The following is a 17864-nucleotide window of genomic DNA, read 5'->3' as shown; positions in this document are numbered from 1 at the left end:
TTTATTTACTCATTGTGAGGGTGCGGAGGCGAGTCGGAAAAGTAGGGATTGGAGGGAGGGGTGGAGGATTTTTCTGATTCTCAAAAATAAAGAACCGTAACTTGAAATCCTTAAATTGGGGAATAAAGGGACACTCTATTGTTATCTAGAGCTAAGCTTTTTAATCCATAAGCCTAAAATTAGGGGACAATTAACTGCTAATTCATTGCACCCCAGTCAGCATGGGGGTGCAATGAGCTCGGGAATAATTGTGCCGACCAATAAGCCTACGGAGATGCTTTAATCCTGTCTCCCTCCCTAAAGTGTTCTGGAACCTATCATTTGAATTAGCCGAGTCAGGCAAGGAGGGGGCGGGGAGTCCTTCCGCCCTTCTTAGGAGGGGCTGCATTGCAGGGGGAGACTGAGCAGATAGACTCAGCCACAGAAGAGAGGGAGTGAGAAGACAAAGCCGTCAAAGCCCCAACAGCTTTCTTTTTCTCCAGCCCAGAGCAGACGCCGGAGCCCCCGAGGTACTCCTTCCATCTTTGGAACACACTAGTAATCCACTGATAACAGGTAAACTAAATTGGGGGCAAGAGGGGGGCAAGGGGCTAAAAAGATAGAAGAGCAGCTGCTTCTGGTTAGGTTGAAGACCCTAAATAAGGATAAGGTTGGGGGACAGCTCAAGAGGAGAGAAGGGGGCGCTATGGACAATGAGTAGTTTTTTGGTCCCCTTGTTATTTCTCTTTGCCAAGATCTCCATCCTTGCCTTCTAATCCACAGACATTAATTTCTAACAATTTACACATGTAGTTGTCATTTTTCAGCGTTTATCTCATTTCAAGTATCTATTTTCCTATAATTTGTCTTATGTATTTTATTATCTTCAGTCATTATCGCTGTCCTCTTTTTCAAGCTATAATTTGTTTTACCTGTTTTTTGATGAATCTCTAGTCTTCCTGTATTGCTCTAGCCTGTACTTCCCTATATTTATTTATTTTTTCTGTAGTGTTCCATTGATGTGTCTACCTTCACCCCAAACTGATTTGTCTCCATAGGAGGGAATTTGGGGGAAGGGATGAGATAATATTAAAAGTAATCCTGACCTCTCTTTTAACAGTTTCCCACTCCCTATCTCAAACCTTTGCTCCAAATTAAGAGGCAGCTTGAAGTAGGAAGGTGGGGACCTCTGTGTTGGAGAATTGCCTGATCCCATATTGAAATCAGTACAGCCCACAAAAGCTAGATGGTGGCAGATTCTGGAAAAGGAATGCTTATTTGCAGCTCAGTGGGAATAGATGGGGGAAGGACATGGCTAACAGGAAAATCCAAGACCAGAATGAAGCAAATATGAGATGCCAGAGAGCTTCCATCCCCAACCACCATCCCTTGTCCTCCTCCCCACCCGCCCTAAGGTGGCAGCATGACACAGCAAGGCCCTGTTGGGCAGGCCTTGGATTCCCACAGAGGGTCTAGACAAAGGGTATTTGGGTGTGTCTGTGTGGCTCAGAGTGTGTCTTTTTATACTATATATTTGCTAATCGTGTATCTCTAAGAATAGATGGTGATATTTAGAAATTACCTTTGCCTAAAATAGCTGGATAATTTAAAATGAAGGACAGTTAGAAGTATTTATTGAGCTTATATTGTGATCCAAGCCCTTTAAGGAATGTAAAGAAAGATGAGATATGGGTGGAGAACATTTGGGGAGGGGAAGAGAAAGCTTGCTGGAAAGGGACTTCTTGCAAAATTTGGAGATTTGGGAATTAAATCTGTACTATATTAAATACCAACATTTCATTACTAATGAATGTAATGTAGATGGTATTTTAGTTTCAATTTTCTGTGTAGTCAGTGTTCTTGACTTGATTTTAAATGCCATACATGCTTGTATGAGTGTCTCTCTAGAATGCATTTGGTACGTGTCTCTGAGTCAATGGCATAGCCACATTTTAGGCCTTGTGAGTTAATACTTCATAAAATTTCCTTTAGCATTTTTAATTGCAAGATACACTCTGCCAGACACTCAGGGATTATTTGGACCATTTTTATATATTCTCTGGTTTTAAGAAAAGGAATCAGCTTGTCAAAGAGCGTCTTCCCTGTCTCAGATTCTAGCTTGCTCTCTACTGCCTTTTGCATTTTCATCATCCGGATCAGAATCACAGGCACAATCAACACCCAATCCACTGACTATCTGTTCTTCAAGAACTAAAAGAATCCTTGCAAGTTTTGAGAATATTGGTATAGGATTATATAACACTGTGGGCAACTGTCTATGTACAGCACATCAAAAAAAGACCAGATTGGGAATGAGACCTGGATCCAGCTGGCTAGAAGGCTTCAGAAATCACTAGATAATTAGATAACATGTTTTCTTTTCCTTCCTTCCTTCCTTTCCTTTTCTTTTCTTTTTTCTCTTTCTTTCTCTTTCTTTCTAAATATACACTGTTATAGCACAGAATATATTTATTTATTCCTTTTTAAAGTAATCTCTACATCCAGCATGGGGCTCAAACTCATGACCCCAAGATCAAGAGTCGCACAGTTCACCGACTAAGCCAAACAGGCACCCCAAACATGTTTCCTAGTTTTAAAATCCTATGGGTTTTTTTCCCCCCTATGATTCTATTTTTTAAAGAATGTATTATGTGCCCAGCATTATACTCAGCTTGCTCTGGAGGGGACCAGTAAGGGAGGGGATATAAAAGAAGCCAGCAAGGTAGGCAAATAACTGGCAATATTGGGGCGGGGTTGGGGGGGGGTAGAAAAGAAAAAAGAAAAGACATCGGAAAAAAACAGGGGAAAAAAAAATCCCTGTGGTCAGTCGGTAGTCAGTAACACTGATGATTCCTGAGGTTTGCGTCTTGGGATCTCTGTAGTCCTAGACCGAAGCCAGAGTTGGGAGGCTGAGAGGAACAACCATTTTTTGTAGCTCTCTTTCTGTACACGTCTCTGCAAATTACTGTGGAGATGATCAGAGCTGCATATCATAGGATGATGACCTCACCTTTCTAACATGCTCCCCCACCCTGTTCCAGTCCCCACGTAACCCTCCTTTGAAGCAGCTTCTCTGCTGAGTAATGCTCAGTTCCCAGGGTTTATTTTGGAGCCTGAGCCTCGGAAGAGAAAGAGCAACTGACAACTGGCTTTTAACATTAAAAACATCCTAGTCTGCCCACTCTCCAGTCCTAAAGCCCCTATGCTCACACATAACTGTGTTCTAGATTAAGGCTTTCTTTTTCGGCCTTACTTGAGATGGTTCACATTATCTAGGGTTATAGAATTTCTGTAGTGTAGTCGTTATCCTGTTCACCTAACACATTTATTGTATTTAAGGCCACTATTTAGGAGCCTCCAGGCCTCATAGGGGCCAATGGAGTGTGCTGGGAGGAAGGCCTTTTAAAATGGGGGTTCTATTTTTGGAGGCAATGGAATGTTCTCTCTGCTTCTTTGGGAACATTTCAACTTACTACTTGGCTAGTAACCAGCAGCGTGCAGGAGGTATAACAGTCATGTAACATCAGGGTGTGGGTGGGATGAGCAGAAAAGGTGATAGGAGCACTCATTAAAGCATGGAAAAGTATCTAATTCTGTCAAGGGACTTTCTCCTTCCGATCTAAACTCTTACTCTCCTTACCCGGAATTTCCAATCCATTTGCTCTCAGGTATAATCTAGCATTGGGATCGGAGAAAAAAGGTCTTGTTATAGCACAGGAAAATTCTTTTAGCACCTGGGTTTTGTTTTGAAGGAGAGGTAGGCTAGAGAGAAATATAGGCTGTTAAGGTTTGTCTGTGGGCTAATAGATGGGGGGTGGCTAGGTATGGATTGTATTAAATAAAGAGTGAGAGAAAATTAATCAGCAGCCTCGAATGTCTTTTGTGTGCAAAGCCCAGCACTTGTGAAGAAGGTATAAAGTAGACTGGTTCTTATCTTTAGGGAAACTGTTTCTTGAAGGAGAGAGATTATCCCTATGTAAGACACGTAACAGTGATCTGTAGCCCCAAACTGATAATAGTCAGGTAAAACTCTACAGGGTGTTGGCGGAGATGCTGGAAGATACAGGGTAGAGGGAGCTGAATAAGTCTGAGGAAGACCTCCTGGAAAAGGTGAATTTATAGTAGGGTTTAGAAGGCAGGGAGGAAAATAGAAAGAAATGTCATGGAAGCCCTTTTTAGAGGTAACTATTAAGCCAAAGTCAGGAAAAAGTCAAGGATTTACCAACATAATAAGAGTTCAGGGGAAAGATTCCTCTAAAGACTTGAATTCTTTTAGGGACTCCTCCAGGAGTCTTGAAACTTGGGTAGTTATTTTACGATGGAGAGTAGAGAGGAGCTTCCAGGTAGGTGAAAACACGTCGAGATGTGGAGAGAGCAGTGCACCTGGAGAGGGCATGGAAGCTCTGCACACTTTCCCTGTACCTGGCCTTGTGCATCTCTTCCATCTGCTCTTCCTAAGTTATCGTCTTTTATAATAAACTGGTGATCTAGTAAGTTTAAAAAAAAAGAAAAGATGGAGAGTAAAGAAAAAAAAGAGAGAAGAGAAAGTTAAGCAAGACAGGAATGAGCATAACTAGCAGAGAATGTGCTACGGCTAGGAAGGATGGGGCCGAATTCTAGAAAGCCTTGAAAACCAGACCCAAGCTTGCCTTGAAGGAGTAGGCAGCGAATTAAGTCATTCCAAGATGGGGAGAAGTTAGGAAATGATAGAAAATGGTAATAAAGGAAAGGGTCCCAAAAGTTGTCCTAAGGAATTCAGATCGTGTACAGAGGCAAATGGGCATGTGAAGTTTTTAAGTATGGAAAGGCCATGGGCCATGATCTGGTTGCAGTAGTACGAAGACTAACAAGTGGTTTCTTTCTAGGAAGTTATGAGGGACCCTGTGAGTAGCCAGTACAGCTCCTTTCTTTTCTGGAGGATGCCCATTCCAGAACTGGATCTGTCGGAGCTGGAAGGCCTGGGTCTGTCAGATACATCCATCTACAAGATCAAAGACAGCAGCGCTGGCAAAATGACCGGGCAAGCAGCGGAAGAACAGGAGAAAAACTCTGAAGGCGATGCCCTCCTGGAATACAGCACCTTCAACTTCTGGAGAGCTCCCATTGCTAGCATCCACTCCTTTGAATTGGACTTGCTTTAAGCCCAAGACTTCTCTCTCCCACCACCTTGCCCTCACTGTCTTCCCTTTCAGGCCCCTTCCTTTCCAACCCTTTTCTCCTATTAATCTTGCTCTCTCCCCTCTATTCTGTTGAGGTGGTGCTGATGAATCTGCCAGAGTTGTGTTGTGTTGTATTTATTTATTTATTTATCTCTCTATCTTATCAGTTTCTCTCAAAAGCCCTTAAGCCACAAAGAAAAGGGTTCAAGCAATGGAGTATTGGATCGCAGGGATTCCTTCTCCCCTCCCCCCCATACTAATTCCAGAAAACGAGCCTGGTGGGGGCACCAGAGAGTGGTACAGTGGTACAAAATGGACGACCGATTTCTTTTACTTCATTTTAATCAGCTTTAGAGATTGCTCAAACCTAATTTCCTGTTCCAGATCAGTAAACGCAAATCTTTCTTCCAGGGTTCATGAAAACCTTATAAGTTTTAATTGAGATTATCTGCTACAAGACAGGATTTCTAAAAGGCTAACGTAATAAGTCTCTTGCTATTTGATCCTGCTCCTTGTAATACACTTTTTTTCTCAGAGAAACTGGGGGTAGTTAAAAGTATAAAACAAAAGGAAATAATACATCATGGAAAGTTAAAATAGGGGAAAGCATCGAATCATTTCAGAAATAACTACATTCTCAAAAGGGTGTTCCTCCTTCAAGCCTACTCACTTTTTATCTTTGCTCCTAACTGAAAACTCCAGCTGAGGAAAATTACTCCAGTTTCAATTCTTAAGATGCAATCTTACTGACAACTACGATAATTTGTAAGGTTGATTCCTTTCTAAAAGGCATAGGGTTTGGCCTTTATTGTTTTAGTCTTGCCCTGCATCTGCAATGTATAATACTGATCAGTGGGCCCCAGGCACAGTTCTTCAGCTACCTTGAGACCACGAAATAATCACGTTATGACCCTACACCTTGTCCCCTCCATTCCTTTCGAAATTATTGCTGCTGATTTGTGCTGCCATTTACTCATTTCTTTAATAAAGATATTCAATCCCAGGACTGGATTCTAGTTTTCTTTCTCTTCAAAGAGAAGCAGTATAGATATCTGAAATTAGCCTTGCTTTCCCATTCTGCTAAGAAGAAAGCTGCAATCAACCACTTTTCTACTTGCCCATTAGCTACCAACGTACTGAGGTAATAATTCTAGATGCCTCAGAAGGCACCTGTGGCACCAAATATGCTCTTCATTATCTCAGTCTAGGTGCCTAAGAAAAGAAACTAATTCACTCAAATATGTTATCTGCTTATTTACAACTCGTCTCATTAAAAACCAAACAAAACCCCAACTATCTTAACTTACAAGTAGAGGATGTAAACAGGAAGGAAACAAGATTTTGACTCTCAAAAGGGAAGCCGTAAATATCAAAATGGATCGAACGTGGGCAATGTGCTGTAAATACTTTAAAGACGACGCTAGCAAGGTCAGTAAATAAGGTAGACGCGAAAACCTTCTTAGGCTTTGAAAGGCCCACCATAAACGACAAAAGCCAAATAATAAAGAGTGGAGCTGTGACGTGCCCTTATTTTTGAAGGGCTTCTTTCCCGATTTCTCGCTGCCCTTAGATAGTGGCGACGGGTGGGTGAAGATGGCAACCAATTACTTGGTATGTAAAATGTGTAAGTGGATCTGCAAACTCATTCTGTATCCGCTTTCAAGCCTCTCAAAAGAAATGACTCCATTATCTGGTCCACTGTTCCGAGAAGACAGCTTGGTTCCGGGGTCCTTGCGTTCATGCTGTAAATTGGAAATACAACCGTCAGGGCACCAGAGCTCCATTGGCGCGCAAAGCCGGGGACATCCACCCGAGGTTGAGACAGGGAAACAGGTTTTCCCATCAACCTTAAGGCTGGTCCCGCAGGACCCAGGCTGACTCCTATTTCTCTTCGTCACGTCCCCTGGTTCTTGGCGCCAAAAGAAACCACCGCGTTCGTCCCCTACCGGAACTATACGACACGTAAGACACGTAATCAACAATCCTCCGCCTCGTTAAATAGTCCCATCTGGGTTATCTCAGATACACAGTTTGCCACGTCAAAAAGCCTTCGATAAAAAGAAAAATGAACCTCGGAGGTGCATCGCTCTTCTGTTCGAATGTAAATGTGGGTTTTCTGATCATTTTCTCCTCATGGATCCCTCCGCCAAAAATTGTATTCGCTGAGTCTTCACTTCCGGGTCCGCCATTTTGTTGCCTCCATTTCTCCACGAGGGGGGGTTAAAGGCCCCCAAAATATGCATATATGAAAAGGCCAAAAAGTAACCGTCAGTGACAGGGAGTCTTAACTAGAGAAAGAAACGGGACCAAACTGGCGGGTTCGGTGAAAGCGCGGCCGGCGGCGTCCCGGACGAGGAGGTGAGGGGGAAGAAGATGCGTGGACCCTGGGGGGCGTCGGGGCTGAAAAGGAGACTGCCGTGAGAAGTTGCACCGCGTCCCAGCCCAGCCCCGGACGTCTGGGTGCAGACAGAGCGGCGCCCCTCCACCGGAGCGGGGGCAGCTCGGGGAGGGGGATGAAGAGGAAGGGGATGCTGCCGGGAGGAAGGGGAGGGGACTGGGAGGTGAAGGAGGGGGTGGGTGTAAGACCTGGGGCTGGGGAGCTGGACTCAGGGAAGCGAGGGCCACGGAGGTGACCGCCAGGGGGCAGTCCGGAGCCCGGGCCGGGGGGGCTGTGCCCCTGGGCTGAGGCCTTGGATCCTAGCCCTCATTGACTCTTCTTCCAGAAAGATAACGTTGCTGTTTGAAACTGGAGGATTTGTGATGGAGGAGAAAACGGGCACTTTCAATTCTCTGACCTCAGTAATAGCCTAGGATTTTGAGTGAGCTCAGTAATCGGAGCGACGGCGGTCAGGGCTCCGCCCCCAGTTTTTGCACCGTTGTTTGTTCAGCTGGCTGCCCGGTGGAGACGTGTGCAATAGAAAAAGAAAAGAAAAGGTCGTCAGAACATGGACTCTTCAATTACATTTCTCTTTCTCTTTAGCTTTCTCCTGTTCTCACAGATTTCCTTGAGCCAGCAGAGATTATCCCATTCTTCTCTCTCTTCCCAGAAGTACCTCTTTCTCTCTCAAACATCTGTAGAAAAGGACATTCTGTGGCTTACGTCCAGCAATTTAACATTTTGGGGCGTCTGGGACCATATTTTCATCGTGCCATTTGACCCACCCAGTCCAATAGAGATGTTCTTAAGCATCTATTTTCATACAGGCTTTGAAACAGTGAAACAGAACTGCCCCACCCAAATTCTTATATCAACAAATGTAATTACTCTGTGATAATAGAGTACTTTGTTGTCAAGAGCTCAAGCACTTCATCAATTATTAAAACACACTTATTCAGAGTTCTTGTATGTTTGTTTGGGAGGAGAAGTGGGTGCTTTGTTACTTTATTCGTCTCCAAAATCCTAAGAGACAAGTTAGATCAGATTTGTTTTTTTCACTTCATATACAGAAGTAGAGGTACGTCCAGTAAGGGAGAATGTTTTTCCTGTGTTTTTAATAATCAGGGAGCTTGAAAGTGCCTAGACTGTCCTCTTGACTCTTTGGCTACATCTCTTGTCTGGTGGGTATTATCAGAGTTTAGGTAGGATATGGGAGAATGGCACATGATCCCCCCCAAATGCTATTATTTTAAAAATACATTTTACTTTTATTTCAGAGAGATACTTAAGGTTAACTCAAAAGAGTGGAGGATGGGGAGAAAAGAACCTTGAACACATTTCTAGAACTTTTTTTATATCAGGTGATAAAAATAATACCCTACTTACATTCTAATCCCAAAGTTTAACTGTATCTTTGTATGGTAAGAAATAAGACTTTCATGGCCTATTTAAAGAATGGGATGACAAATCAGGGTCAGTTGCCATTTAGTGGTACTGATACATGGGCTCACAAATAGGATTAAAGAAAAGTGGGGGCGCCTGGGTGACTCAGTGGGTTGAGTGTCGGACCCTTGATTTTGTCTCAGGTCATGATCTTGGGGTCGTGGGATAAAGCTCCGCACTCAGTACAAAGTCTACTTGTCCCTCTTCCTCTGCCCCACCCCACGCTTGCTCTCTCCGTTTCTTTCAAATAAATAAGTAAAATCCTAAAAAAAAAAAAAGAAAGAAAAGCGGAGTGCCTGCGTGGCTCAGTTGGTTAAGCATCCGACTCTTGACTTTGGCTAAAGTCATGATCTCAGGGTCCTGAGATTGAGCCAGCCTCATTCTGCACTGAGCACGAAGCCTGATTAAGAGTCTCTCTCTCCCTCTGTCTCTTCCCCTCCCCTCTCCTGCTCATGCACTCATGCTCTCTGTAAAAGAAAGGAAGGAAGGAAGGAAGGAAGGAAGGAAGGAAGGAAGGAAGGAAGGAAGGAAGAAAAGAAAAGTGATACGATTAATGTATGTTTGAAGACAGACTATGGTGAAAAAAATTGACCTCAGAAATACTTGGCAAGAGTTCAGGTGCTGAAGACAACAGTTGCAGTGGGATAAAATCAACTTACTTAAAGGATCTGTTTTTTAGATGTAGCAGCTTCCCCGGAATGTGAAGCAAACCAGATTTCTCCTTAAGCAGATACCTGAGCCTTCAACTGAATATTTTTTTATGGTAGAGAATAGCTGAAATTTCTCTATTAGGATACTTCTGCTTTCTGCCAGCATTTCTGAACATCCCTGTTTGGGAATTCTTTCTCTTTGTGATCAGTTATTATGGAAGTGTTTAAGACTCGCTGATACACCTTTTATATATAGTGTAATTTGAGAAAATGTGAGGGAGTCATTTATGACTAATGAACCACCTAAAAATTTGCTCTTGTTTTTAACTGTTAGTAATAAGAAAATTAAATTGAAAATTAAATTTGATATTCTAAAAGGAAGATAATTATGGAGAAATGCAAAGTGTCGGTTTTCTATAATAAGGCTTTGCTATCATTTTTTTCTCTAGCATTTTCTTGAGTTGTAAAAACTGACATTATAGAAGTTCATACAATTAAAGTTCATCCTCTCCTCTTGAACATACTTATTCAAAGGGTCTGGACTGGAGCCTGGGGTATACTCATTTTGAACAAACTCCCTGGTGGTCTCCTGGACACCCATGTTTGAGGACAATGCTCTATGATACAGGTTGGAAAATTAAATCACATACTGGCTGAAGGATTTGCCTAAGCCAATGATTCTCAAATTTTCTGGTTTCAGGACTCATTTATATTCTTAAAGATTATTGAGGACTCCAGTGTGTTATATCCATTGGGATTTACTGTTTTAGAAATTAATTTTTAAATGCTCATTAATTAAAATACAATTGTAAATCCTGTACATGTTAACATAAATAACACATTTAAAAAAAATTTATATATTTGTCAGAGAGAGAGACAAAGAGAGCACAAGCAGGGGGAGTGGCAGGCAGAGGGAAAAGCAGGCTCTCCACTGAGCAAGAAGCCTGATGCGGGACTTGATCCCAGAACCCTGGGATCATGACCTGAGTGGAAGGCAGATGCTTAACCGACTAAGCCACCTAGGCATCCCTAAAGAACACATTTTTATGAAAAATATATCTTCCAAGTTAAATAATGAGAGGAATGGCCATTGTTCTTTATTTTTGGAAATCTCTCTAACTTCTGTCTTATAGAAAACAGCTGCATTCTTATATTTACTATTGCATTTAATCTGTTGCAATATGTTCGTGGAGAAAGGAATATTTTAATAGCTTTTTCAGATAATTGTGGGTGTTCTTTGATGCTACGCAAACACTGGACCAAGTGGCAGTTTCTTAAAAGTGGGTTGTGGTGAGGAATTCAAAACCATATCAATGAAATTATTATACTGTTACCTCAAAGTGCACTAATTTGTCTTTCATTTTGACTGTTTTTACCTATACATGATTTTATAACATGCATTGGTCATTTGAAAAATACTGGCTCAACAAATTATGCAGGCCATCCAAATGCTTATGCATTTTATTATACAGTATTAAAAAATCACATTCATTAGTATTACCACTAATTTCATCAGAAAAGTCTGTAGTAAGCTGTCAACTCATAATTGTGGATTTAAGTTTCCCAAAGTTCTATTTTTCTTGAAAGCTCAAATTATAATTAATAATTGTCAGTAAACACTGTCAGTTGTCTTCCTTGAAGTGGCAGGCTCGCTTTGTTCATTTTTGAAAAAATGCCTGCCATATACCTGAGTCGAATAGCCTTGGTTGGTCTGTTCGTCATTCTTTCGTGTGACATAATATTTCTACCCATAGTTGTTTCGAAAGGATGAAATGCTGTTTTATTGATTCCTTAAGCTAGAGGGGTGGTAATGTGTTGCACAGATTTCCAAAGTATTTTTCTGAATATTGAACATTAAGGAACTATTGCTTAGGGCCTGAAACTTTCCCAAATATCTGATTGTGTTAGATGAGGTAGAAAGAAAGCACCCTACTGGATAGTCAGCTTGAGAAGTATCTTACATATATTTAAGTACAAGATGTCTTCTAAAAACATTTTACAGGCAGCTTTCCTTGTGTTTGAGTTATAGCTTCCTGAAAACATTTGTTCCTATGCATAAAGATGTCTTTGGTGGACTTGGGGAAGAGGTTGCTAGAAGCAGCAAGAAAAGGCCAAGATGATGAAGTGAGAACATTGATGGCAAATGGCGCCCCATTCACCACAGACTGGGTAAGCTCTTTTAATTATTCCCAAAGTATGCTTTTACCCGTTTCTTTCTTTTTAAATTTTTTTTTCAAAGATTTTATTTTTAAGTAATCTCTACACCCAGTGTGAGGCTTGAACTCACAACCCCGAGATCAAGAGCTGCACACTCTACTGACTAAGCCAGCCAGGCATGTCCCCAACCTTTTTCTTAAAGGCTAGACAGATTTTATTGATTTTTCTTCATTCCCTTTCTGCCGCATTCTCCCTACAAGAGCTTTATTTTCTTTGTTTCATCTGAATATGTAGTCTTCTAGTTTTCCAAATTGCAAGAGTCTCCTGTGGCTATATAGGTGGTAATTGTAAGGTATTATATACTTGTGATTTTCTATAATGCTTTTTAGAGTGTTTTCTGAAGGTTTAATTCTCCCAGGAGTGTACTTAGGTTATAGGTTTCTGTAATTAGCTAGAAATTAAACAAAATCAGTATAATAAGAGTGCATTTCTAAACTAATAAATTACTTGGTTCCTTTTCTCTAAAGTGTCCTGGTTAATCCGAAATAGTCTAGGCATTTTGATTCCTTTTTACCACTGTTAAAAAACATTAAGAGGAAGGTATAATTTCAGGAGCCTAGGCAGCCAGCTTGAAGAGATAGATTTTATAAGCATTGCCCAATTTAATTATTTTTATTTTTTTAAGTAATCTACACCACAGACTGGGTAAGGTCTTTTAATTATTCCCAATGTGTGCCATTACCAATTTCTTTCTTCTTTTTTTCAAAGATTTTATTTTTAAATAATCTCTACACCTGGTGTGGGGCTCAAACTCACAACCCCAAGATCAAGAGTCACATGCTGTACTGACTGAGCCAGCCAGGCGCGCCAGCATTGCCTAATTTTAACAATTCAATGAGCCAATGTCCTCTATCCTGGGGTGATTAATTCATAACTTTAGAGGCCAGCAGGTACTTAGCACTTCACAAAAAGGAAGAAAAGGAAACCTATGAGATTAGCATTTCTATTAATAGACCTGAAAAGAGCAATGTGAATTAAATTCAGTCAGGCAGAGAGGCTGAACATATATGAAATGCAAAGAATAAACAGCATAGGCTTAACATAAAGGACCTAACACAAAGAAAGGAACAGATCTCTGGCCAAAGTGGCCAAAGATAGATAACTCTTACCGGATTTACTTTAAGATGATACAGGCTGCTTATTGCTATTGACACGTCATTGATAAATTTTATAGCCTCGTCATCTCATCAGTCGTTTTGCTTTGCTTTACTGTGGCAACAGACTTCTATTCCAGCCAGTTAAATTTGCACACCAAATCTCAGTAAATTTCTAGTCTCTGCCCTTTTCCTAAGAATTATTTTGAATCCCTTTCCATTACCCCAATGCAGAATGTTCTTGTTTGTCCATTTTTTTTTACCTTCCTCTAAGCTTTAACATCATGTCCTTTAGAGAATTTTTCCTATTATACTTAGCACTTATTTAATTGGTGGTATATTTATTTGCCTGTTAGAATATTACTTTCTTAATTAATATTCTTTACTCCTGTTGCACAACCAGATTCTCACTCCAAGGACAGGAACCATAGACTGAACCTCTTGTTCATTTGTGTCTCTCCAGTAATGATTTAGGACTCTGCACACAGTTGATATTCAATGAATATTATTTTTCCACAGCTTGGAACATCACCCCTCCATCTTGCAGCCCAGTATGGTCATTATTCCACAGCAGAAGTGCTCCTTCGAGCAGGTGTTAGCAGGGATGCCCGGACCAAAGTGGACAGGACCCCTTTGCACATGGCTGCAGCTGATGGACATGCGCACATCGTGGAACTGCTTGTTAGGGTAATAGTGACAGATCTGTATTGTAAAAAAGACACCCACCTCCCTGTTTTCTTACTTAAACTAAGGGTGGTAGGAAACTAGGCTGGGAAAGATTAAGTTTAGGACAGTTCATAGCATGGACTTATGTCTCTTTCAAGAGACATCATGGCTATGAGGACTTTGTTTTCTAATCTTTTACAGGCTAAGCAGATTTTATTGATTTTTCTTCATTCCCTTTCTGCAGGTGTTTTCTGTCCTTAAGCCTATTCTTGTAGGCACTCAGCTCTCTGTTAATAAATGCAACAAAAATCTGTTCTTTCCTCCTTCCTTTCCCATCTGTTATAATTTCCCAGTTGTCCTTAGAAGACCCATTCATTGAAGACATTATGTCTATCATCATTCAGGAGAATTTGAAGAATGTTTTTCCCTTTGATATTTCTATGTGATCTAACTTTGAATATGTGTAATCTCCATGGAAATTCTCTTTATTTGGCTGATGGGATCTTGCACCTGTGCTACCATAACCAGTGTCTGTTTGAAAAAAATACTGTTCTGTGACAGAACGGTGCAGATGTGAATGCCAAGGACATGCTGAAGATGACAGCTTTACACTGGGCTACAGAACACCACCATCGAGATGTTGTAGAGCTACTTATCAAATATGGAGCTGATGTCCATGCTTTCAGCAAGTTTGATAAATCTGCCTTTGACATAGCCCTGGAGAAAAAGAATGCTGAGATTCTGGTCATCCTTCAGGTCTGGTTCTTTTTATATCCCCAGAATATATTTTAATTGAATTTAAGAATTTTTTTTTTTGGAGCTGAATCAAAATTGAATTTTCTCTGTTTATCAAGGTGGTACTTCTAATATGTCTCAATCTTGTGACTCAGTGTCATTGGTATCTTTTAAAAAATAGCATTCTAGGGGCACCTGGGTGACTCAGATGGTTGGGCATCTGCCTTCGGCTCAGGTCATGATCCCAGGCTCCTAGGAATCAAGCCTCGAATCGGGCTCCCTGCTTGGCAGGGAGCCTGCTTTCTCCCTCTCCTTTTGCTACTCCACCTGCTTGTGTGTGTCTCTCTCTCTGTGAAAGAAAGAAAGAAAGAAAAAGAAAGAAAGAAAGAAAGAAAGAAAGAAAGAAAGAAAGAAAGAAAGAAAAGAAAAGAAGAAAAAAATAGCATTCTATAAAGCCCTGAATTATTCATGGTGATTGGATAGAGAGCGTGGTGGGGAGGGGCAGAGGGGGAAGGAAAGGGACAGCAAGTACGGCTCAATCCCACAATCCTGAGATCATGACCTGAGCTGAAGTCAGGAATCTGACAATTGACTGAGCTACCCAGATGCCCCGAAAATTTCCCTTTCTAATTGAGCTTGACTTGGGACAATATTAAAAGCCTCTTTGGGATGCCTGACTGGGTCAGTTGGTAGGGTGTGCAGTTCTTCATCTCGGGTCATGGGTTCAAACCTCACATTGGGTGTAGAGGTTGCTTAAAATAATAAACTTTTTTTTTAAAAGCCCCTTTATGGTTTTTTTTTTAATATTTTATTTATTTATTTGACAGAGAGAGAGAGAGACAGCCAGTGAGAGAGGGAACACAAGCAGGGGGAGTGGGAGAGGAAGAAGCAGGCTCCCCGCGGAGGAGCCCGATGTGGGGCTCGATCCCAGAATTCTGGGATCACGCCCTGAGCCGAAGGCAGATGCTTAACGACTGAGCCACCCAGGCACCCCCCCTTTATGTTTTCTGAATGTACATCAACTGATATGAGGCAGTACATAGCTCTAATGCATATTGAGTGATAAGGAAGCCATCTCAGAGTTAAAAAGTAGCTATGATGATTTCACCCATTAGTTTCACCCATTAGTTTCTTAAGCCAGCACTTGTACATCAGGGAATAACAGGATGAGGGATACAAAGATTAATAGGACATGGCACTGCCCTTAGAGTATTTACGGTGTGATGAAGGTAAAGACAAGAAATGAAGCATTACAATACTACATTGATAAATTTGATACTTGTCAAGTGTTATAGGAGCACAGATGAATGATGCTTAAAACAAAAGATTGAAGTATATGTAGAGGAGCGCCTGGCTGGCTGTCAGAGGAGCAGGCAACTCTTTTTTTTTTTTTTTTAAGATTCTATTTATTTATTTGACAAAGAGAGAGACAGCCAGCGAAAGAGGGAACACTAGCAGGGGGAGGGGGAGAGGAAGAAGCAGGCTCCCAGCAGAGTAGGGAGCCCGATGCGGGGCTCGATCCCAGGACTCCGGGATCAGGCCCTGAGCCGAAGGCAGACGCTTAACGACTGAGCCACACAGGCGCCTCGGAGCATGCAACTCTTGGTCATGGAGCGGCAGGGAGAGGGAGAAGCTGATGCAGGGCTCGATCCCAGGCCCCTGGTATTGTGACCTGAGCCAAGGGCAGAGGCCCAACCAACTGAGCCACCTAGGTTACCCTAGAGATTACTTAAAAAAATAAGTATATGTAGAATTTGAACTGAGTTTGGAAGAAGTAAGCAGAGAAGTAAGAAAATGATATTCTAGGCTATAAAAAGAGCAAATCAGTGACATAGAGGTGTGAAAGGATATGGAATCTTCAGGAAAAAGTTCTGTGACTAGAGATTGAGCAAGGGAAGTGGAGTTTGGGAGTGGCAGGAGCTAAGGCTTAAGGGTTAGGCTGAGTTTTGGATGTAGGGGTGTTACATGGTGTGCAGAGGAGTTTGGACTGTTTGGTGGGCAATGGGGGTCCAATAGAAGCTTTTAAATAGAAGATTGAGATGCTTTTTTTTTTTTTTTAAGTAGACTTCATGCCCAACATGGGACTTGAACTCATGACCTTGAGATTAAGAGACGCATGCTCTACCAACTGAGCCAGCCAGGTGCCCCCCCCTTTATTTATTTATTTATTTATTTATTTATTTATTTATTTATTTATTAAGATGATTGTTAGGACTGTGGTAGGCAGACTGGAGAGAAAAGACACTTAATGCTAAATAACCATATGGTGACTTTCACTAGGCCGCGCAAGAGCCAGTGAGGGCTTGATTAAGGAAATAATAGCGGAGGATAGAAGAGGCAGATTCAAGAAGAATTTAACAGTAACCAGAAAATGGATCATCTGTTTCATCTGAAGGTCTTAGTCAGAGGAATAATTATATGTAAAAAATAGGTAGCCATTTCTGCTGCATTTTCCCCTGAAAATGTTTGTTTATTCCTTTTTTCTGAGTTGATGGTTCGCTATAAACTGGTTGTTCTCTTTAGCTTTCAATTCCTTATTTAGAGCTCTTTTGTAATTGGACTTCGTAAGTAGATGTCATGTTTGTAGAAAACTGCTTCTGAGAGTTAGAAAATAAAATAAAGATAAGCATCTTTACACCTAAATTGTACAGATATCCCTGGAAGCAAAAGTGCAGCATATGGAACTAGACTTCAAAATCTGGCACTCATTTATTTGCTTGTTATGTATTCTCGTAGGAATTTCTCCAATGGCAAAATGGAACAAGTAGTTGGACAAAACTCTGGAGACTGTTGTTCTCTGTAGATTTGCTGCAGGGATCTCCTGCTGGCACATTGGCCTGTATATAATTGGTCATAGAATGTTCATGCTGGAAATTACTTCTTAGGCCATCCCCCCCCATTTTCCAAATAAGAAAAAACAAGTTCCAGACAGGTTAAGTGAATTGTCTAGAAGTTTTCGCAAATAATACACTTTTTTTGCAAATGATAATACTTTTTTTCTTTAAATTAGAAATAAACTTGGGAAAGCAATCTAACATCTTTGTTGCCCTGGTCTGGAAAACAAACAAACAAAACAAAAAAGAAAAACAGTCTCACTGAGAACTCTGAGCTCCCTGGGACACTGTGTGCCACAGCTAGTTCTGCTCGACAGAGCATTTGGGTGGAGGTGGCTGTTCAGTAACTGCATAACTAAGGCTAACAAGTTCTGACTCTGAAATATCCTGCCTTGTTTTGTAGGAAGCGATGCAGAATCAGGTGAACGCTAATCCCGAGAGAGCCAACCCCGTGACTGTGGCTGCCCCATTCATCTTCACATCTGGGGAAGTTGTCAGCCTCGCTAGCCTTGTTTCTCCAGCCAACACCAGAACAACCTCAGGTAATAATCTGATAGCGTGGCATTTATTTTAGACTTAAAATGAACAGGACCCCAGCTTTCCCTGTGAGATGAATGGATACCCTGTCTGATACCCACTCATTTATTAAAATATTCTCCAAATAGAAGGTTTATAATAGATTTTAAAGCCAATGCGTTTATTCTTCCTGG

General features: G+C 41.3%; 2 protein-coding genes across 3 annotated transcripts in view; both read left to right on the top strand.

Moving 5' to 3' along the window:
- The first annotated feature begins 4850 nt into the window (after window positions 1-4850).
- On the top strand, window positions 4851-6141 carry MLLT11 (MLLT11 transcription factor 7 cofactor). The gene has a single exon (XM_048220572.2). It carries the CDS (start codon window positions 4851-4853, stop codon window positions 5118-5120), a length of 270 nt encoding a protein of 89 aa, XP_048076529.1. The 3' UTR covers window positions 5121-6141.
- A 1195-nt stretch (window positions 6142-7336) lies between these two features.
- Window positions 7337-17864, top strand: part of GABPB2 (GA binding protein transcription factor subunit beta 2) — a 31118-nt gene continuing 20590 nt past the window's right edge. For both annotated transcript variants that reach the window (XM_026486613.4, XM_026486612.4), the window contains exons 1-5: window positions 7337-7496; window positions 11638-11777; window positions 13439-13606; window positions 14147-14341; window positions 17558-17696. In XM_026486613.4, coding sequence (XP_026342398.1) covers window positions 11670-11777; window positions 13439-13606; window positions 14147-14341; window positions 17558-17696 — 610 coding nt within the window. In that variant the 5' untranslated portion in view covers window positions 7337-7496; window positions 11638-11669. The remainder of the gene's footprint in view (window positions 7497-11637; window positions 11778-13438; window positions 13607-14146; window positions 14342-17557; window positions 17697-17864) is intronic.

Source organism: Ursus arctos, unplaced genomic scaffold, assembly GCF_023065955.2.
Source record: "Ursus arctos isolate Adak ecotype North America unplaced genomic scaffold, UrsArc2.0 scaffold_12, whole genome shotgun sequence".
Taxonomy (NCBI): domain Eukaryota; kingdom Metazoa; phylum Chordata; class Mammalia; order Carnivora; family Ursidae; genus Ursus; species Ursus arctos.
This window is presented reverse-complemented; position numbering and strand designations above follow the sequence as displayed.